This window comes from Drosophila biarmipes, chromosome 3L (genome assembly GCF_025231255.1).
Source record: "Drosophila biarmipes strain raj3 chromosome 3L, RU_DBia_V1.1, whole genome shotgun sequence".
Taxonomy (NCBI): Eukaryota; Metazoa; Arthropoda; class Insecta; order Diptera; family Drosophilidae; genus Drosophila; species Drosophila biarmipes.
The window spans coordinates 26,654,583-26,675,418 of NC_066613.1; the positions used below are offsets into that span (position 1 = coordinate 26,654,583).

The 20,836-nt window shown below is 49.5% G+C and overlaps 6 protein-coding genes across 13 annotated transcripts; 3 read left to right on the top strand and 3 right to left on the bottom strand.

Moving 5' to 3' along the window:
• The first annotated feature begins 163 nt into the window (after positions 1 to 163).
• LOC108031258 (SHC-transforming protein 4) lies at positions 164 to 1,839 on the top strand. Its single transcript, XM_017104500.3, has 2 exons — positions 164 to 493; positions 549 to 1,839. The coding sequence occupies exons 1-2, from the start codon at positions 312 to 314 to the stop codon at positions 1,594 to 1,596; spliced, it is 1,230 nt and encodes a 409-aa protein (XP_016959989.1). The 5' UTR covers positions 164 to 311; the 3' UTR covers positions 1,597 to 1,839.
• Positions 1,840 to 2,034: 195 nt separating this feature from the next.
• LOC108028182 (40S ribosomal protein S17) lies at positions 2,035 to 3,024 on the bottom strand. Its single transcript, XM_017099846.3, has 3 exons — positions 2,904 to 3,024; positions 2,411 to 2,562; positions 2,035 to 2,345 (listed from the first exon to the last, which is right to left on the bottom strand). The coding sequence occupies exons 1-3, from the start codon at positions 2,904 to 2,906 to the stop codon at positions 2,105 to 2,107; spliced, it is 396 nt and encodes a 131-aa protein (XP_016955335.1). The 5' UTR covers positions 2,907 to 3,024; the 3' UTR covers positions 2,035 to 2,104.
• Positions 3,025 to 3,381: 357 nt separating this feature from the next.
• LOC108030026 (serine/arginine repetitive matrix protein 2) lies at positions 3,382 to 14,328 on the top strand. Of its 8 annotated transcripts, none has more exons than XM_017102635.3 (11): positions 3,382 to 3,523; positions 3,605 to 3,922; positions 4,458 to 4,559; positions 6,183 to 6,869; positions 7,002 to 7,376; positions 7,441 to 7,503; positions 8,593 to 8,737; positions 10,000 to 10,070; positions 10,127 to 13,018; positions 13,082 to 13,294; positions 13,823 to 14,328. In XM_017102635.3, exons 2-11 carry the CDS (start codon positions 3,684 to 3,686, stop codon positions 13,989 to 13,991), a joined length of 4,956 nt encoding a protein of 1,651 aa, XP_016958124.3. In that variant the 5' UTR covers positions 3,382 to 3,523; positions 3,605 to 3,683; the 3' UTR covers positions 13,992 to 14,328. The 8 variants fall into 8 exon arrangements, 7 of the variants coding, with proteins under 7 accessions (XP_016958124.3, XP_016958099.3, XP_016958107.3 ...); XM_017102610.3 differs by lacking the exon at positions 6,183 to 6,869 and having other exon boundaries at positions 10,127 to 11,852; positions 12,819 to 13,018; XM_017102618.3 differs by lacking the exons at positions 6,183 to 6,869; positions 13,823 to 14,328 and adding an exon at positions 13,395 to 13,678 and having other exon boundaries at positions 10,127 to 11,852; positions 12,819 to 13,018.
• A 1,049-nt stretch (positions 14,329 to 15,377) lies between these two features.
• Positions 15,378 to 16,548, bottom strand: LOC108030661 (uncharacterized). The gene is made up of 4 exons (XM_017103687.3): positions 16,449 to 16,548; positions 16,239 to 16,364; positions 15,918 to 16,176; positions 15,378 to 15,856 (listed from the first exon to the last, which is right to left on the bottom strand). Exons 2-4 carry the CDS (start codon positions 16,325 to 16,327, stop codon positions 15,629 to 15,631), a joined length of 576 nt encoding a protein of 191 aa, XP_016959176.1. The 5' UTR covers positions 16,328 to 16,364; positions 16,449 to 16,548; the 3' UTR covers positions 15,378 to 15,628.
• Positions 16,549 to 16,580: 32 nt separating this feature from the next.
• On the top strand, positions 16,581 to 18,061 carry LOC108030654 (vacuolar protein sorting-associated protein VTA1 homolog). Its single transcript, XM_017103674.3, has 4 exons — positions 16,581 to 16,809; positions 16,872 to 16,933; positions 17,014 to 17,164; positions 17,230 to 18,061. The coding sequence occupies exons 1-4, from the start codon at positions 16,700 to 16,702 to the stop codon at positions 17,855 to 17,857; spliced, it is 951 nt and encodes a 316-aa protein (XP_016959163.1). The 5' UTR covers positions 16,581 to 16,699; the 3' UTR covers positions 17,858 to 18,061.
• On the bottom strand, positions 18,003 to 20,603 carry LOC108030646 (novel acetylcholine receptor chaperone). Its single transcript, XM_017103663.3, has 3 exons — positions 20,041 to 20,603; positions 18,654 to 18,792; positions 18,003 to 18,593 (listed from the first exon to the last, which is right to left on the bottom strand). The coding sequence occupies exons 1-3, from the start codon at positions 20,161 to 20,163 to the stop codon at positions 18,373 to 18,375; spliced, it is 483 nt and encodes a 160-aa protein (XP_016959152.1). The 5' UTR covers positions 20,164 to 20,603; the 3' UTR covers positions 18,003 to 18,372.
• Positions 20,604 to 20,836: the final 233 nt, after the last annotated feature.

Genomic DNA, 20,836 nt, shown 5'->3' on the forward strand with positions numbered 1-20,836 from the left:
TTAATCTTGTTTGTTATAATTACATTTTATTTTGAACACAGTCTTCATTTCATTGTTCGTTTTGCTTATATATGCATTCCAATCCACTTATTTAAATCTGGCAATAAAGAGACCCCCTTCCACTACGAAAGTATTGCAACTCCACCCCTGACCAACTATCGATAGGCGATACCTAGCAGTACGGTCACACCTCGCCAATACGGTCCCACCTTGAGTAATACCCGAATTTACTAATAACAAAGGCTGGTTCAGCGGAAAAAGGACCAGTGAGGACGCCCCAACGCTGCCACACGCGCACAGCCACCGCACAAATGCCGAAGAATGGCGACGCCGGTAACCGGAGCGGTTCCGGGACCACCAGCGACGGCTGCATCTATCCGGACGACGTCATAATGGGCGTGGGTGTTGCATTCAACGTCCGGTACACGGGCTGCGTGGAGGTGAAGACCTCAATGAAATCCTTGGATTTTGAGACCCGCACGCAACTGGCGCGGTAAGTAGGCACCGACGATGAATCACAACTGAGTTATCATGCTATGATTCAACAGGGAGTGCATCAACCGGGTGTGCGAGGCGGCGGGCCTGAAGACTGCTGGCAAGCGGAGATTGACCAGTTTCATATCGGATCGCCCCAGCATGCAGCACGCCGGCACCAACATCATCATTAACGTTTCCAGCCGAGCTCTGTCCCTGAGCAACGTGGAAACGGGCGAGGTCATTGCCAATCACAACATGCCGCGCATATCATTCGCATCTGGCGGTGACAACGACACCCTCGACTTCCTGGCCTACATAGCCAAGAATGAGGATGAGTGGCGGGCCTGCTATGTCCTCGAATGCGCTGGCGGGCAGAGCGAGGACCTAATAGTGACCATTGGCAAGGCCTTTGCCCTGCGCTTCAACGCGCTCAGTCGCCTCAACGATCCCTCCGGGGACTGTAACATCAATCAAAGCTGCAAGGAGAACGTGAAGGAGTACTACAACGATTTGCCCAACAAGTTGCCACCGGAGTTGCCGGAACAACAACAGCAGCAAGTGCAGCAGCCACTGCATCCGCATGCGCCGCGTGTGGCACAGTTGAATCTGAAAAAGCCACGCGATCGACTGAGCAGCAACCTCATCGACCTCAATTCCCCGCCTCCCGATCAAACGACCAACAAGCTGGGTCACTTTGATCCCCTACAAGCGAACGCGGCGGCCAACACTGTTTTGCCCTCTGTGCGCGATGTGTTCGATGGACCGCAGTGTCCACTCACGGCGGAGGTGTGGTTCCATGCGGGCATATCGAGACCAATTTCAGAGCGCTTGCTGCAGCAGGATGGCGACTTCCTGGTGCGTGAATCACAGGGAAAGCGGGGCCAGTACGTGCTAACGGGATTGGAGGGCAAGACGCCAAAGCATCTGCTGCTCATCGATCCGGAGGGCGTGGTCCGTACCAAAGATCGCATCTTTGACAGCATAAGCCACTTGATCAACTACCATTGGGCGCACGCACTGCCCATCATATCGGAGGACTCCGAGCTGGTCTTGCGTACTCCGGTGCGAAGGCCACAGCAAGATCAGGCTGCGGCTTCCATTGCTACAGCATCTTCCTAAACCGGAGGGCACAATCATACGTATACTTACCACCCTTCATATACATGAATATTTACAAATATTAGCATCTGCGTACACCCTTAGACTTAAATATTGTGCACTCGTAGAGAATATCTTTTATATATCGTCTGTATAAAAACGAAACCATATATTTATGGAATGAATATATACATATTTGCAAATATGTGCATGTCTACAGTATTTACCATTCGAATGCGAATAAATATGATAAACCGGAACACAGATTTGTGGTTGTTAAGTTGGGACTGAGATACGATTGATTCGGACTCCTAACAAAGTTCTTTCAGGACGACGAAGGCTTTTTAACTCCACTTATATAGTCCCCACTTACAGTTACTGATGGTTGCAAATAGCCGAAATCAGTCTCCACATTTTTACATTTAAATCATTTCCATATCCATTAATATACACTCTTAATGCACTTCACACAAGTTTGTTTATTGTGATCCCATGCAAATCAGAACATCATCTACGCGCTATAGAAATCTTAGTTGCGACGACCAAAGTTGTTGGTGTTGGGCTGGGTGAGCTGCAGGCCACGGATGTTGTGGAAGTCCAGCAGCTTCAACATCTCCTTGGTGTCGGCGTCGACCTCGATGATGTCCTGCTCCAGAGCGGAGACGGCCGGGACGTAGTTGTCGCGGCGCTCACGCTCCTCCTCCTGCAGCTTGATGGAGATGCCACGGACCTGGGAGTGGCGCAGACGGCCCATCAAGTGGGTGACATAGCTGGAAGAGATGATTAGAGGGTTATGGAACCGACTCATATAGAAATGAATCTGTGCAACACTCACCCGGCAATCTTGTTGCGCAGGGGCTTGGTGGGGATGATGGCCACCTCCTCGCAGATGCGCTTGTTGGTGTGGAAGTCCAACGTCAGGCGAGTGTAGTACTTCTCGATGATGACCTTAGCGGCCTTCTTCACCGTCTTGGTTCGTACGCGACCCTGTGGACGATGGTAAGCCAAGGTTAATAAACGATTTCCCGATATTTCACTCTATTTTTATAGGAATTTAAAAGTTTTTCACAAGATTTTCAACTGTTGCGGCATTTGCCGGCGTCTTTTTTATACGTTATTAACTGATTATTGTTTACAAAGAATCTTTCGATTGCACTGCTTCCAGCATGTTGCAATAAAGGCACCTCTAAGACGCGGGACATAAATAATTGTTTTTTGGGGTAGCAAAATTCGCCTATGCACGTGGGAAGCTGCGGTTATAGCCGACATTTTTTGGTTCTTTGTGCGGTTTCGGTCTTGATTTCCGCCGGTTTTTAGTTGCTACGTACCATTCTGTTGCTGGATGGATATTTTATTCACCGCTAAAATGAGAAATTAACAATTATTTTAGGAGAAAACGTGGAGAAACGAAATTTGTGCACATACTTCGCCGGAAACGAAAGAAAAAGAAGGAAGCAGAGTGACCAGAGTGGCGGTGTGAAAAATATACTAAAATATACCGCAAAAATACCATGACAAAGTGTAAATCAAGGAGGTGGGTGAATTGGGTCGAGAATAGCGTTGACTTGAACCATGGTAACTCCGCAATATTTCAGTATCATTGCACTGTGCACTATTATTATCACTAGAAAACTTGATTTTTATTTTATTAAGCCTTTATGACAGGAAACCACGAACACCAAGAAATTAAAAAATTAAAAGAAGCCCACATGTTCCATATTCCATCATTCCACTTTCGTTGACACCGGACATAGCGGACCTATTCTGGTATGTTTTAATAAATTCGGTATATTTCTTAAAGCCGTTCGGTATAATCGCTCGATTCTTCTGCGGTCACATTCAGGCGGCATTCTTTCGCATATTTAGCATATTTTGGCAAAAAGTAGTCAAAACTAGGGAAATACACTGAATAAATCCCCAGCGCAGGGCTGCAGGTTCGAAAACACAGGTAAGGAACCAGGCAAAGCCACCACCGACTCACTTTTCCCCGCACTGCAACTAAAATCGATTTTCCCTTTGCGCATTGCAGCGTTGGTGGAGCACTCAGTGGCCGCCGGGAGTCGTTGACGGTTTAAGGAGACGGGAGACCCCGCAGGACACCCATCAGCATGTACAACGGCATTGGACTGACCACGCCCCGTGGCTCCGGCACAAACGGGCACGTGCAGCGGAACTGGGCGTGTGTGCGGCCCGGGAAGAAGGACAAGGACTACCGCGCCGAGGACGACACCAAGAAGCTGGACGCCCAGCTGAACAGGCCGCCCAACAAGGAGATCCTGGACCACGACCGCAAGCGCAAGATCGAAGTCAAGTGCCTGGAATTCGAGGAGATTCTCGAGAAGCAGGGGTGAGCCACAATGCAAAATGGGTGGGCGAATATGGTCAATTACATGGCGGTGTGTAATGGCAATCCGCGGATTACATAACGCCGGTTGCGTCTGTTGCTTCCTCCTCTGTTTATGTTTACATTGGCGCCTGGTAGCTGCTCTTTCCTGCAAGAGAGCGGACGCACACGCGCCGAAATGAGCATGGAACAACCCCCATCCCGGCGGCGAGCCACCCCTGAGCGGGCAGGGCGAGGGCGACCTCCACCCCCTTGGTGCGTCACATGTGAGCACTCTTCCGGTGGCCCGGACTCTCGGCTGGTGGTGAAAAAAGTGCATTTCAGTTGTAGAGATTATTTTGAGTGGAAGACATCCGCATGTCCGGGCAGGCGGACAAAAAATCAAGCACCACCTAGCTAAATTCACTGTCTAGATAGTTGTAAACCGCCCATTCAGGCCTTATTAAACTAATAAGCTAGTCTAAAAGGTACAATTAGGCCAGCTTTAATTTGAAATCCTTGCAAAGCATCTTATCAGTCCACAATTCAAACTTCACAGACGCACACCGGAGGAAATCAAGACGCAGGTGGACTCCTTCCGCCAGAAGTTGATGGGACAGGGCAAAACAGATCTGGCCAAGGATGAATTTGGACGCGTAGCGTAAGTATCACTCTTTTGCCCAAAAGGCTTATGTAATTTAAAATGAAACGTGCGCCCAGTGGACAAATCAATAAACGGTTAAACAAAACGAAGGCCTGGCCAAATCTCGGCCAGCTCACGACAGCTGTAAGCCACACACATGCGCCGCCGCAGCGCCCAGTTCGCCACCCCCCCTTTGGATTCGCGGGCCAATCGCAATCGACGAGTGGTAGAGAAAAAGCTGCTGCAAAGATTTTCCGGGATGCGCTCTGCTTTAGTCACTTCAAGTCTTCCAAAGCCACAGCAAGTTGGCCAACACGCTCAGGAATCGCCACATAGCAACTCTATATATATAAAGTTATATTTGTACATACAAATTAGAAGCAATTAACGCCTGTTAAAACGGACGCCTAAGTGTCCTTCGCGAGGACAGCGATAGGCAGGCAATGGAGCTGGCGGAGAGGAGCCGCCGCAGGGGACCCGGGAGGAAAAGACCGATAAGCGCTGGAAAATCTCTGGAAAAATCAATAACCGCCCCTTTCGGAGCCGGGCAGCAAATTCAGCCATAAGTCTGCTAATCAAAAGGCAAAGCCAAAATAACAAGCGTGTTCCCAATGAACGGGAGGGAGGGAGTGCTCGGCACCCAGGCAGCCCTTCAAGTGTGCCAGCGGAGGAGGGGCAATGCAAATGCACCCAGTGCCGGTGGTGGTGGTGGAAGCGGACGTGGTGGCTGACACCCCTAAATCAGCATTGCAACCCGCTGCCAAGCCGTGGATTAAGCGCTCATGTCGTCGTCGTCGTGTCTACTATTCTAGTGGTTGTTGTTGCAAGTGCTAAGAGTGGAGCCCCATTGAAATGGTATCAGGGCAGGCCGAGACCACACTTGATACCTAAGCCGAACGAATGCAACAAATCACTAAATAAGTCTTCCAATCCTAGTCAGTAATTAATTAGTCTAAGTCGCGAAGTGAAGGAGGCAAGTGCGCGGAGTTGCTGCCAGCCAAAACTTATAATCCAATGTCTCCTCAAAACTATCCAACGTCTTCTAAAAGGATAAGGACACGCAAAATTGATGAAAACGTCTTGGGCTTTGCATAATGTAGCCCAAAGTGAAACCAAGTAAATGCTAATCCATCGTCTTCCAATCGTAATCGATGAAATTATAGTAAAATATCTTAAACTAACTATTTTTGTAATTATACAAAGCGTAAATATTATTGAAATCCACTGTCTTCCAATTACATGGATTAATACACATATATTTACACCTAACAAAATCTAAAAAATCGCGAAAATTATATTAAAAAAAAAACAATATTTAAAAGCATATTTATAATTAAAATCCACTGTCTTCCAAAAACATGGATACATACAATTTTATTTATTTTTTACTATAAAGAAAGACTATTTAAAACCGCGAGTTAAGTAAACCAAATAATAGACGATATAAATAATAAACTAATAATAACTTAAAGAAGGTCCACTGTCTTCCGCATACATGGATTTATAAAAATAAAGAAAAGAAACAATTAAGAACTATTTATAAAGACCAACGAGGCCTCTCGAGCATCTAATAAGAAACAAATATATAAGTGAATAACTTCAAGCCATAAAAACCACAATGCTCTCCTCGGAGATCTACAGTAACACCACAACATCCACGGCCACGGCGACAGTGGGAGCCACGGCCACTGCCTCAGTGGCCACTGCATCCACGACCACAACAACGATGGCGGCCACCACAGTGCAGATGGTGAAACCAAAGAAACGCCGCAAGCGACGCAAACGCGCAGGTCACGCAATCGCCACCGCCACCAGCACCACCACCATCGAAAAGAGCACCACCAACCCCGGCAGCAATCCGAGCAGTCCCAGTCCCCGTCCCCTGGCCGGGGAAAGCCTCTCGTCCGCTCCCGCTGCCTCCGCAAACGGGGGCAGGAAGAGCAAGGCCCCATACTTCCAGCACGACAACCGGGAGTACCTGGCCAAGTACGAGAGCTTCCGCCTGACCGCCCACACGTGGAACTACGCGGCGGTGGCCAGGAAGTTCAAGCCCTTGCGGCCGGCGTTGGCAAGCGGCGCCAACAAGACCAGGCGACCAGCAGTCTCCAAGAGGTCGCATCCGGATTGCGCCTGCGCCTGCCAGCTGAAAGACCAGGAACCGGCACTCGAGTCGGGACAGCGAACAGCTGAGCACGCCATCCAGAAGGAGCTGCCTGCGTCACAGGCCAAAATCAATATCGATGGCAGCGTGCTGCTCGAGCTGCTCAAGTACTCCTCGAGCAGCCTGCTGGAGACACTGCTGGGCGCCGGCAGTGCGGTGGCCTCAAGGTAGCCCTTTTGACAAAACAACCTAGTTTAGAGCAACTGGACGAATCTTTAGATCTTATCCAAATATTACATATTTCCTTTAAATATTATTTCAACAATTATTAATAATATTCATCAATTTTCTGCTTGCAGCGCTCGCGACACCCATCAAATAGCCGAGGCTCAGCAGCAGAAGAACGCCAAGCTGCGCGAGGCCTTCAACATATCCGAGTACTTCGTGGAGGGCAGCAGCTTCGACAGTGATCGCAAGGCGAAGGAGGACCTGGCCAAAAGCGTGGCGCTGCAAAAGGAACTGGACGCGCAGCGCGAGAGCCTCGCGGCGGCGGCTGCCGCAGCAGCAGGCAAGGACAAGGAGACCGGGAAGCGTTATGCCCTAGTGCGCACTCCCTCCCGCGAACGGGAGCGGGAACGGGCTCGCGATGGAGGCGATGCAGTGGCCAGCGGGGATGAGCGCGAGCATGTCTCCAAGTCGGACAAGAAGAAGCGCAAGAAGCGCGCCAGAGAGAGGTGCGTTTAAAGATACTTCTAGCTATGCAGTTATGGTACTAACTTTAATATCTGGTCCTTCCAGCTCGGCCAGTCCTGAGCGCAAGAAGGACAAGAAGAAGAAGTCGAAGAAGCACAAGAAAGAGAGGTAAGGGTCCTGGCCGGCAGGCTCAACTGCAATCCCTCGACAACCGTAGCTCTGTGTTTGTTTCCTTTGCTCTTTGTTTGGACTCTACAGTCATGATTTTTGGTTCCTTCCTTATCGTACATAGTAATCTGTAAACACGTGCGCTTAGAGCGCGAAAACCAAAAACCAATGATACTATGTAACTATCAATCAACTGCTTAATACATTTTGTTTTTCGTCTCTACTCCTTCTTTTACATTGCATTTGAAACCACAAAAGGGACTCATATGAGAAAGAAAGTAAAAAGAAGCGCAAAGCCACGTACAAATGACTCACACTTAGTTTAACCCGAGCTAACACTAACACTATCCTCCAAACCAATATAAGAACCAATCCAATCAAGTGAAATGTTTCAAATGCCTTTCTGCAATATATGTATACTTTCGATATCCTAACACTTGCCAAGACAATCTTTTATTTGAATCCGTGTGCAGCGAGAGTGAGTAGAGTGATCAGGGATCTAAGTACGTATGGGTGCTCCACTAGCCAACACACACACACCACTTACACCGCACCCCACATAACCCAATCCAAGCCCAAACTAACCATAACTGACCACAGATATCTCCCCCACAATTCGCCCATTCACATTTCCCCAAACTCTGCCCGGCGGTAAGTAATAATTCGATTCTACAATCTATAAAACCATAGCATTGCCAACTAAAATACACTCAAATACCAGTAAAGATCTACTAGAAACTAAAATACAAAACACAATAACGATAAAGTTAAGAGGTCTCTCTGTGTGTTGCAAAAATTAAAAGCGATTACTTTCTCATCTTTCTTTCTATTGTTATGATACCTTCTATAACGTTAAGACAAAGCAATTTGCGCTGTTTTCGATGAAGGTAAAGCACTGAACCACAAGTAAACCTATTTATACATTGCTGCTAACCGGTGCTTTGGAGCTCTAGGGCTACCGAAAGCCGAAAGCCTTGTCCAATCTGCGTGCGACGCAGCAAGCACCCAAAGACACTTTTGAATAGCTGACAAATGAGCGCGTCTCACGGTTTCACTAATTCTTAATGGCTTCCAACCTTCTACTTGCAGTAAGTCGAAGAAGAAAAAGTCGCGCAAGCGCAAGCACAGCGAGAGTGGCCGGGAAAGCGACAAGGATAGCGACGAGGAGGACGACAGCAGCGACGAGGATCGGCGCGAGTCGAAGAGCGCCCGCAAGAAGGCCAAGAAGGACAAGGTATGCAAGGGCTATGGGCCCGAGGCAGTCGAGCTTAAGCTAACCACACGTGGAGAAAGGTGCGCGGAGAGAAAGCCCATGGTCGCAGAAGAGGATCGAGTCACTCAAGACCCTCTGTGAGATCGAATTAGCCGAAGTCTCCAGTGAGAGTCCTGGCTCTTTCTCCAAGACACCCAAGCCACCCGCAAATATTGTAACATATATGCATATTTCTATATTCCTTTATTGTACGACTCATCCCTTGACTAACAACCAACTAATTATTACGTCTGACCAAAAAATCCGAATGGAAGTACTGCCTCTCTCTCTATATATATTTACTATGATATTACTACCTGTATATGATGATAACTCGTTTGACTTTTCGTTTCGTTGTTTCAATTGTTCACCAAATATTAAACATACGCCATTTCTTCTCTTGCTTATTTACTTCTTTTTCCACCAAATGAAACATTCAAATAACGATTGACCAAATAACCGATTACCGAACTATAATCCTGCATATAAACGATCTCTACCTTATAAATACTAAAGCATACAACTTTATTAGTAAACAAATAAGTTACCAAAATCACCCACAAATATTGTAAAAGGTAAAAAGGCTTCAAACGCATTCTAGTATAACCTTATGATTTCTCTCTCAATTATTTACCTTATTTCCTTCCTATAGATGCTTAGAAGAAACTTATTCTTGCAAAGGGGCTATCCATAGCCTTTGATTATCTTTACTACAACTTCATACTGTGGATGGCCTCTCGATCTGTTTTGGTTTCCAACTCTCTCGAAATTATTCTAAACTATTTTCAGTTTCATGTAGATTGTTTTTCCAACCAAATCAAAACAGTAATTTAAGTAAATTGAAGAATCGAAAAGAAATTTATATTTTGTTTACGAAAAAACCCTTGGCGCTTCATTGATATAGGATAGCATTCAATGGCTCTCTTGTAGTTTTGTAAGTACTTTCATTTGACTGTTTTCTTTAATAAGCTACTAATAAACAACCATGTGATACCTAGTGCGCAGTGATAGCCGATCAAAACTTGTACAAATACAGAAAAAGCAAAACCGTTGCCAGTCCTAGAGAGAATGCTTGCGAAAGTCAAATGCTGCAAAATTCTAAGCACCAAACTCGAACTTCATATGTCTATCATGCCATAAAGAATGAACTCTGTTTGACATTACTGCTAACAGTTAGACTCTTAGCAAGAGCGCCTAGCACCAAGTCCTTGTCCACTAACACCCCACAATCTTTTATTATGCAGAAAAAACGCGACAAGAAGGCGAAAAAGAAGTCACGCGCCCGTGCCAGCTCCACGGATTCGGAGCGCTCAAAGTAAGTGCAAATTTTGGGCAGTTCAAGAATGAAAATTAAAACTGCTATCATTTCAGCTCTCCATCGCGGAAGGAGAACAAGTCGGAAAAGTCGCGTGGCGCCAAGGCTTCCAGGTCCGATGAGAAGGCTCCGCAGCCGGACAAGGCGACTACGCGCAGCCGTTCTCGCGAGCGTCGCAAGGATCCGAAGGCCAGACCGCAGGAATCCTCCATAGACAGCCGACGACACCGGTCGAGGGAGCGGTCGGCAGTTACCCCACCTCGCAAGGAGCCCGAAAGGCAGCGAGAACGCTCAAAAGACAGACAGCGGTCCAAGGAAAGACAGCGATCGAGGGAAAGACTGCGTTCCAAGGAAAGACAGCGGTCTAGGGAAAGAAAGCGGTCCAAGGAGAGACTGCGGTCCAAGGAGAGACTGCGGTCCAAGGAGAGACTGCGGTCCAAGGAAAGACAGCGCTCCAAGGAGAGACAACGATCCAAAGAAAGACAACGATCCAAGTCTAAGGAAAGACAGAGATCTAGGGAAAAACAGCGATCCAAGGAAAGACTGCGGTCCAAGGAACGGCAGAGGTCCAAGGAGCGACAAAGATCTACGGAAAGGCGAAGGTCCAAGGATAAAAAACCATCGGTGGACAAAAAGCGAGATACGTCCAAGGATCGATCAAAGGAAAAGCAGCGGTCCAACGAGAGACATCGATCTAAGGATAGACTAAGATCAAAGGATAGACTTGCATCAAAGGATAGGCTAAGATCAAAGGACAGGCAAGGGTTGAAGGAAAGGCCACGCTCCAGGGAAAGGCAAGTCTCCAAGGAAAGACAAAGCTCCAAGGAGAGGCAACGATCAAGGGATAGGCTGCGCTCCAAGGACAGGCAACGCTCCAAGGATAGGCAGCGCTCCAGGGATCGTCTAGCCAAGGAATCCCGACCCGCAAACTCCGACAAGGAGCGCAGTCCCAAAAAGAGGGACGACCGCCGTCAGCGATCTCCTTCCAATGCGAGCAGGAAGCGAACCGATGACACCAAGCTGAGCCGCACATCTCGATCCCAATCGCCAGCCCATTCCCCTGAGGCGCCGCCCAAGAAGACGGCGCCGACGCCAGCCTTTAATCCCTTTAAGGCTGCCGAGGACACAGTGAACGATATCCTGGGCACAAAGTCGGTGATGGTGGCCCTGGAGCAGACCAAGCGACAGAGGGCGTCTTCCAGCTCTAGCTCGGATTCCGATAGCTCCAGCAGTAGCTCGTCTGCCTCCAGAACGCCATCGCCTAAGCCCTCCCCCAGGAAGCAAAAGAAGAGGAGTAGGACACCAGAGCCGAAAGAGGTAAAGAAGGAAGCTAGTCCCAAGAAAGACCGACGCAGGAGCGTAAAGCGGGAGCGCTCCAACTCCCCGCAGGTGGCCAAGTCAAAGAGCAAGCAGGTCGAACCGAGTCCCAAGGCAGCGAGACGTCGTTCCCGCTCGAGTTCCTCGGAGTTGCGGTACTCGCCTGCCGAACGGCATCCGGAGCGCTACCAGGACATCATCCAAGACAAGAAGCGGCCGTCCAAGGCTAGGGAAGCCTCCACGAAACCTGCTCCCGTGGTCCGCCTGCGGGCACAGAGTGACGACGGCAGCGATGCCGATACAGCAGTGGATGGCACCGCTCTGGAGGAATTCCAGCAGAGCAGGCGAGAGCGAGAGGAGCAGCAGGAACTTCGCATGCTGGAGCAGCTAAAGTCGGGGATCGCGGCCAAGGCCAAGCAGAAGATCAGGATCATGGAGAAGGACCCGGCCAAAGAGGGCAACGAAGTAAGTGGCAGCGACCTGGTGACGGCTACTAAACGTAACTCGCTAAGCGAATTCCTTGTTGCTAACAATGTGACCGCTTTGATTAACCCACTGACAACGACCACGCCCCCGCCGCCCTTGGCGGTCATCCTGCCGCTGGAGCAGCGCAAGGAGTCGCCGGCGCCGCTGCGGGATCCGGAACGGGAGCTGTCCGTGTCTGTGGAGGAGCCGCTCACCAAGAAAAGGGACGCCAGCACACCGCCCATTTGCAAGACGCCCCTCGTGGCGGCGAATGGCGAGGCCAAGAGTCCGACAGTGGGTGGTCACAAGATCCACCTGCACCACAGGCCGCCTCCACAGCACCTGCACCACCAGGCGCATCAGCAGCAGCAGCAACATCCGCAACATCCGCCGGGGAAGCGCATCTTCCACAACCGCACGCTGAACAATAACCCTAACAGTAGACATAGTACTAACAACCCTCATGCATGTGGTGGTGGCGGGATCCCTCATTCGAATCCCAACAGCAGCACCAGCAGCGGGAACAGCGGCAGCAATCAGGGCATGCTGCCCTTCCTGGCCGGCACGCCGGGCACCTACAACCGCACCACCAATCGCCTCAACCACGGTCCCCTGCTGACCGCCACCCACTACAACATCTGCAAGAACCATCAGCACAGTCTGCAGCAGCAGCAGGCCCATCACCTGGCCCGCGGCCTGGTCTACAACTCGGCTCTCTTCGGGCACGGACCCCGGCATCCGGGGCTCCTGTCCCTGACGGGAGCCGGCGTGGGCGTGGGTGGGCAGGGTGCCCCGCTGCTGGGTCATCCGCCGCTTGTCCGGGGTGGTGGCGGTCCCATTAGCTTCAATGCGGCGGCGGCGGCTGCGGCCGTGGCTGCCAATAGTATTAGCTACCATCATCATCACCATCAGCACCAACAGAAACCGAAAATCGTTATAAAACCCTTCAAAATTCACGATCCACAGCCCCTAGTCGCAGCGCTCGCGGACAGCTCGTTGGTGGACGCCATCGTCTCCAAGGTATCCACGGCCACCGTGGCGGCGGCAGCGGCGGCGGAGAGTGCGGCTCGCAGGAGCAGGAGTCGGGAGCGCAGGAGCCGGAGTCGCAGCAAGCGGCGCACGAGCGGCAGTCACCATCGCCATCACTCCAGCAGCCGCTCGAGATCGTAAGTGGTAGCCTCTGGCTTGTGGGATCACACGAATACTAACTAACTTCTCTCTCCTGCCAGGCGGTACAGCTCGTCCAGCAGTCGCAGCGGATCGCGCAGTTCTAGGTCACGCTCCGGGTCGCACTCCTCCCGCTCCAGCTGCTCCTCGCACAGCAGCTCGGGCAGCTCCTCCTCCGGCAGCGGCTCCGCATCATCACAGTCCGGCTCGCGGTCACCCTCCATCCCCAGGCGTCGCGGCTCGCCCAGCTTTCTGGACAGGCGTCGCATAACGAGGTAGCTAGACGGGAATCCTGTCCCGCCTTGGTTGATTCATCTTCTGTTTATAGCGCTTTATTAATCCTTGATTTCACTTTTTGTTTTCTTGGTTTCGTAGCCATCGATCGCCGCGCAACAAAAGACGTTAGTTGGTTCCTACTACCCATTATCCGCTTGAGTTGCACTGATTACACCTTTATTTATGCCACACGTAACTCCTGATTTTGTCTTAATGATTTTTGGTTTCTTTCAGCCGACTCAGGAACTACTTATGTATAATTTGACATTTTTTACTATCCACCAATCTCTAATATATTTTTGTAGCTTTCCGATTGTGTGTCATCCTTATTTCTCGTAATTTAGCCAAGCCGCAAAATAAACTTTGTCACCTTTACCGACTTATATGGTTTTATAGGACTTCCTTTGTTTGATTTTTAGCCAATTGTTTTGTGTTCCTTACGATTTTCAGTTTGGTGAGTTTTTCCTTTGATTTTCGGTTACTAAAGCATAAAAATAGTTTACTAATAAATTGATTTCAACTTACAGTGCTCGCAAGCGGCCGATTCCGTACCACCACAAGGCCGCCGGGGAGGGCGAGGCGGCGGAGGAGGCCTCCAGCTGCTGCTCCAGCTGCTTCAGCCGCGCCAGCAGCCCCGCCACGCCCCTCCTCACGCCCCTGCGCAGCAGCCGGAGTCCCTCGATGGCCGCCTTCTGAGTGTTAACCGCCTCGCTGCGCAAGATGTGCGGCGACTCCTGAGGAGGGCACATGGGTCACTCGATCACCGGATCACTCTCATCGCTCCTGGTCACCCGTCAATCCTAGTCAGAGCCTCCTAGTTTCTAAGACACATAGTTGTTATGCGCATTTAACTTGTTTTACACCGCATTCCGTAGCCCTAGGTTAGTCATCGTCTGCCCATGAATTTACTAGCGAAATTATATTGTAGCCCTGATATTAAGCCAATAATACTCGTTCGTAATCCCTTGCTCGATTATTTGCTAGTTATAAGCTGCGTTTTAACATAAATAAATTATTTGTTGCCTCTCTAAAACGGGACTTCTCTGATTGGCGAAATCAGCCTTCCATTCCGGCGAACACCAGGCGCTCAGAAGCAGTGAGCAGCTGACTTCCAGTTGCTCATGGTCGGCTAACGGTTCTTTGTTTGGCAGCCATCTTGAAAAACAGCTGTTTCTGGAAGTTCCAGGGAATCAGCTGATCGACTGCAATTCACTGCGATCGGCAGCCACCTTCTGCGGGTTCTGTTCGCCTGGTACTTGGTAAGCGGAAATCCTGCAATTTGGTTGAGTTATGAGGCCCGGCGGCGATGCAGCTCGGCGGAAAAACCAGACAAACCAGGAGATTTTTCGATTTGAAGTACCAGGCGAACAGAAACGCTCAGTAGGTGGACGACGAATAATTTTTTAGTTTTGCTAGGGATGGTTGCGTGCTTACTTTTTGGCACGAGCGTAGAGTACTTTCGTGCCTTTCAAGCCATTTTCGTGACACGCACCACGTTTCACGACTTTTTCCCATCTCTAATCCTATATTCCCGATGAAGTAACGGTTAATGCGGCCATCTTGAAAAACAGATGCTCAAAATATATGTTGCCTGGAAGTAACAGCTGATCGCCGCTTCCTAAGTCTTCTGTTCGCCTGGTACTTCAAATCTAGAAATCGAGGAATTGGCATGGGTTTTTCGTGTTTTCGGCAGTCCTTTTGGCAGCCAAGCCAAGATATTTTTCGATTTAAACCACCAGGCGAACAGAAATCTTAGTAGGTGTACAGAAGCCACTTTATTTGCTATTTTACGGGATGGGAGCGTGAGTAGTTTTTTGGCACGAGCTTAGGGCGTTTTCGTGGTTTTCAATACAAAGTCGTGACACGAACCAAACTTCACGACCTTTTCCCACCGCTTATTCTATTTTCCCTATGAATTAACGGTAAGGCAGACATTTTGACATACAACAGTTGAAAATATATTTTTATTGGAAGTAACAGCTGATCCCCGCCTTCCAAACTTTCTGTTCGCCTGGTATCAACAAAATACTCAAACGGGAAAGATGCACTAAGCCTCTTCAAGCATTTAAAATGCACGGCGTCTACAGTATTTATAAGTTTATTTTAGTAAGAAAAGTTTATAAAATTTAAGGTTTAACAACAGTCGGTTGATAAGGCGACCCTCCAGTTAGTTTTAGCTTATCTTATAACTCTCACACACTTACGGACTTTTGCAATACGCCGGAACGCAGGGCAGATAAAGAACTTCAGGCAGTACAGTCCTAATCTTAAAAGTAATTGGATTATTAAGCCAAGAGCGGAAGGTTTAAAGTCTTCACGTCCGGGCGGAATGCCTATTTGGCGGCCTTCTCGGCGGCCAGCTTCTCCTGGAAGCGGCGACGTCTCTGGGCGATGTACACCACCCAGATGAAGGAGATGATGGCCATGCTGATGGACCGGAACATCGGCGGCACGTAGGCGAAGTTGAGGTACACGAACAGGGAGAGGTACTGCCAGTTGGCCCTCAGCAGGGGCCAGTAGAGCTTCTCTACATTCTTGATCGCAGTGTTGGGGGAGTTGCCCTGGAAGGGAACGGGGTTATAACGGATTACGATTCTGGGAAATCTTGAAGGGATTATGCACCTCGAACAGGGACAGGAAAAACAGCGAGAGGGCCTGGTAGATGGGCGCGTAGACCAGTCGCTCGGACAGGAACAGGAAGAACCTCCTGAAGCGCACGTCGTGGTCGAAGAGTCGCTCCACCGTCGTGTAGAAGTAGTGCGGCACACTGCCTCCGAAGATCAGGCCAAAGAGTCCGTAGGCGAAAACGCTATGCTGGTTGAGGGTCTTGGCCCCCGCCAATCGCTGGGAGGTCACATTCGCCGAGGTGGCCAGGACGCATCTGCAATCAGGAGCAGCCAATGGGTTAAGTGGATCGCTTGATAAGCGGTTCAATGTACTTACGCCGTGATGGACTTGGTGCGCACCGGATGGTTGAAGAGCTGCTCCAGATAAGTGCCAAAGAGCGAGTACAGGGGCTTCGAGAGAACCATGGTGCCGGTGTTAACTGTTGAACCTGGAGTAAAGTGCCTAGGATCGGGATGCAGGTTAAAGTGCAAAGTGCAACTTGGAGGAGATTGATAACGAATCGCGAAACCGGTTCCCAGTGTTTACCTAAGAACTTCAATCCTCTAGGCCGCCGCTTAACAACTGAGCGTCAACACCTGTGGACTTAGGTACTAACTTTAGCTCTGACGAACTAGTTCCAGTCACTGTCGATAGGCGGAACTATCGATAGGGGAAGTGGGGGAGCTGGTCACACTGCGAGGGTTCCAATAAGTACGGCATAGTGTTTTCCAGATCATACCCCATATAAAGCAATCAAGTCCTGAAAATTACTGGAGTTCTAGAGTTTTCCGGCCACGATGGAGTTTCCACCTTGCCCTCCCTCACTCAAGTCCATCCAGCACTTCCTGAAGTTGGCCCAGGAGCACGACACCCGAGATGTGGTCATAGCCTACTGGGCGAGATTATAGTAAGTACCCATAGATCGGTTTTTGTACTTACTTATGGTTCTTTGTCCTCTCCCGGACCTAGTGCCCTCCAGATTGGCCTCAAGGCCTCCACCCAAACGGGTCAGGAAACCAAATTGCTGCTGAGTAAGTGAAAATCCAATACGCATATTCCGCTCGTATGACTCATCCGTGTTTTGTTTCGGTTTCCCCTTTGGCATCACCAGGTATCATGGACTGGCTGGAGCAGATGAAGAAGCAGTATGCGGACAACGAGGCCCTCACCAACGAGGTGGCTGCCCAGGCCCACATCGAGAACTACGCCCTGAAGCTCTTCCTTTACGCCGATAAGCAGGATCGCGAGGAGAACTTTGGCAAGTGTGTCCCCCGCAAATGCCTCCCAATCGGTTCCTGCCACTCATATGCTTGTGACTCCTCCCCAGAAACGTGGTCAAGGCCTTCTACTCCAGCGGAGTGCTGTACGACATACTCCAGACCTTCGGCGAGCTGAGCGAGGAGGCGCTGCACAACAGGAAGTACGCCAAGTGGAAGGCCGCCTACATCCACAATTGCCTGAAGAACGGCGAGACCCCGATTCCCGGTCCCTTGCCAGATGACGATGACGAGGCGGAGCTCCAGGGGGAGAATGCCAACGCCTCGGCGGACACATCGCCAGAGGAGTCGGCGGGAGGAGAAGCTGGTCCTGCCCCCGCCCCTTACCAACCGGAGCCCGAGGCAGAGCCTCAACCGCCAGCTCCCTCCAGCGTGGTTCCTCCCACAGCCGAGGAGGTGCTCAACAATCCGAACAAATTGCCAAGCCCGCCGGTGGACGAGGAAAAGCCGGGTGGCTTTGTGCCCTACGTGCCCACAGCTCAGCCCCATCCGGCCACGGCGGCCACCATCTACCAGCCCATTGTGCCTGTGGCGGGGGTGCAGATCACTCCCGACCAAATGATTGCCGCCCAGAAGTATTGCAAGTACGCCGGCAGTGCCCTCAACTACGACGACGTGAAGACCGCCATCGAGAACCTGCAGAAGGCCCTCAAGCTGCTGAGCACTGGCTCCGAGTAGGGGCACACACACACGATATGTATTTAGGCATCACGTCCTAGGCACGGTTACCGCTTAGAGCACCACAGTATACCCATTAATCTCCGCTTAACACGCGCTGCTAAACGAAAGTAAAGGAACATTCAGATTGACTGACGTTGGATAATTAATTTTAAATATGTATGAGTTGTTCAAATTTATTAAAATTGTTTCTAAAAGTCGTAATTTAGATGGTTTCGACTAAGTGCCCGTTACGAAGAGGATTTGATTACAATTTGCTTTGCTCTGGTCGTGTCTTTATGCCGCGGCTCTACAGTTTTAGTTAATATCTCTCGCCATTGCATTAATTTAAATGGTTTCTTTCGGTTTTGTATACGATAATTATTTGGCACCAAAGTGAAAACATGAATTTCGATTCGCTAGAATGATGAGATGTGGATGAATTTGTGACCCGAAGACAGGGCGCGCCAATCTAAGGTGCTAAAACAAAGCTGGACCAGTGAATGACTATGAGTATGCGTGGTGCTTAGGCGGGCCTAATCCTGCTTGACCCCGTTCGCCGGGGGCTGGGTGGCCGCGGAGGCCTCGTCCTGGAGGCGGGCGGTCTGGTACCAGACCACCAGGCGGCCGCCCAGCATGAAGGTGAACACCAGCGCCGGTCCGGAGCGCTCGAAGGGATCACTTACCATCCAGTGCTGGTAGATGCCCAGCAGCATCAGCACCAGCAGCGTCACGTTGGCCGCGTTCTTGACCTTATCTGGGGGTGAGTATGGATCATGTTACTTCAGTGTACTATGATAATATCTCTGGAACTTACGATAGGGAATCAGAGCCATGGCCAGGCCGCAGACGATCTCCAGGATGCCAACGGTGCGGCGGTACCACTTCGAGGGGATCTTCACTCCGAAGAGGGCGGTCAGCGGAAACACTTTGGCATATTTCACGTACTCTGTGCGCTGCAAGCGAGGGAAAGGAAATCGAATATGACTTCGCCGCGGCACAGGGATATAATTAATCTTGCCCAGAAAAACTAGCCAGAGGAATTCGCTGTGCAGCCCGTTTATTTTTAAATGGAAGCAAGCTTTTCTTGTTGTCACATTTCTATGTGGATCTCTCTGTTTTTTCTCGTTGGCATCGTTGGCCCCAAGTGCTTGTGGTAATGCGAAGGTAATTACAATTACAATTGCACAGCAAACCAAACAAATATTTCGAAATGCAAAAAAGAGATTCAAAAACGTGAGATGTTCGAAAGTAAAATGGCGCGTAACGAATGCCAAGCCAATTCGAAAGCTGCCACTGAATCGAATGTTTTCATATATGATGTTTTTTATATACCTATCATTGATGCTATATTATTTTAATCTTTTAAATTACAACATTTATTGTGAAACCACCTTATTGTTTATATCGGAGGCCAATTTGTACGCCCTGAATTGATTGAAATGCATACGTCACGGTGGTTTTCTTTCGAGAAATTGTTTACATTGCTATTCGAAATATTTTCGTGGCAATGAAAACGAAATCTTTGGGCGTTGTTTTACAAAGAGTAAACACAAAATTCCCACCAACAGCTGTTCTTCTAATCTATAGCTTTTTCTAGTTCCACACGCGTGTCTCGTATTTGTTTGGAGGTTTTCAAAACAATTTACAAACAAGGCGATTAATAATTAGTTGGTCAAATTTTCAGGGTTTTCCAATTCTTAAGAATTGTAAAATTCGGTTTGCAGTGGGATTGAAATATTATTAATTATCCCATTAGTTCTTGAAAAGTTGGCACATTTGTTTGGCTCTTGGAATGAATCACAATCTATTTGGAAAATTAAAGCACATATCTCAGCGGATCTAAAACTTAAGAGTTTCCTGAATCATTAAAGCTCATCATATTTGGAATATTCACTCTATTTCGCTTATAAGCAAATATTTTTCCTGAAATATCTTTGAAGATCATAGCGTCTCGCGACGGCTGAATGTCAGCGATTGGCATTGATGGGGTCGAGTTCAATGCCCATTAGTCAGTCATATTTCTAGGGGACTGTTCCGAAAATGTTTTCTAAAGGCATTTACATAAGAGCGTTCGAATTGGTGAACAGAAGGATTTAAGTCTGCTCTTCGAGAGGGATGGAAGTGGGAAAAATCGATGGGCTGCACCCTTGTGAGCGGGACCGGCAAAACTCCGGGCGTATCGATTTTCCCGGAACACGTACCAGGTCCTTGTACAGATCCTTGCTGATGTGCGGCGTCAGCTTGAGGGTGCCCACGAAGATGAAGAACAGGCCCAGCAGCACCGAGAGGCTCTTCAGCACGATTGTGTTGGATGCAGGGGGCATCTTGGCCGATTTATGGTATAAACACTTTCGGGGCTATGTATCCCAAGTGGGCCGCTGGGGCTGGGGCTGGGGCTCGGAGGGGCCGGAGTTCACTGGGAGCCCCTAACCGCCAATACACCCTACCGACACACACCGGTCGCTAATTTTAGACCAAATCTCGCAGCTTTTCGTGCCGATTCGGACGGACCGCCAGCAAATTGAAGCACACAATCCGAATGTTTTCAAAATCGCTGCGCTGCGGTATGTATAATTTTATGAATTCTTAGTCCGCGGCGTTGTGGTTCCCTTCTGTCTATTTCATTTTCAGCCGGCGGCACCTTTCCTTTCCGCTTTCGGTTTCGCGTTCGAAAAGAGACTGATTCCGCTTCGGCTTCAGACCAGTTGCAAAGTTTATTTCGGCAGCATCCCAAACGGAATGGCGGAAAATCAATATATGCTCACATGCCCGGTGCTCTGGCCGAGAATGACGAGAGTTACGGGTTCAGAGAGGACGGCCGGCCCACCCCGGAGAGTGGAGAATGGAGAGTGGTGAGTGGTGAGCACCAAGGAACGGCAGCTGGACCCACTCCTCGTCGGGCGGTGGTTGTTCCGAAACTGGCGCAATTAAGGCCAAAGACCCCGGCCAGCAACCCTTAAGGAGCCTCGGATAAACAATCATTAGGTTCCTTTATTC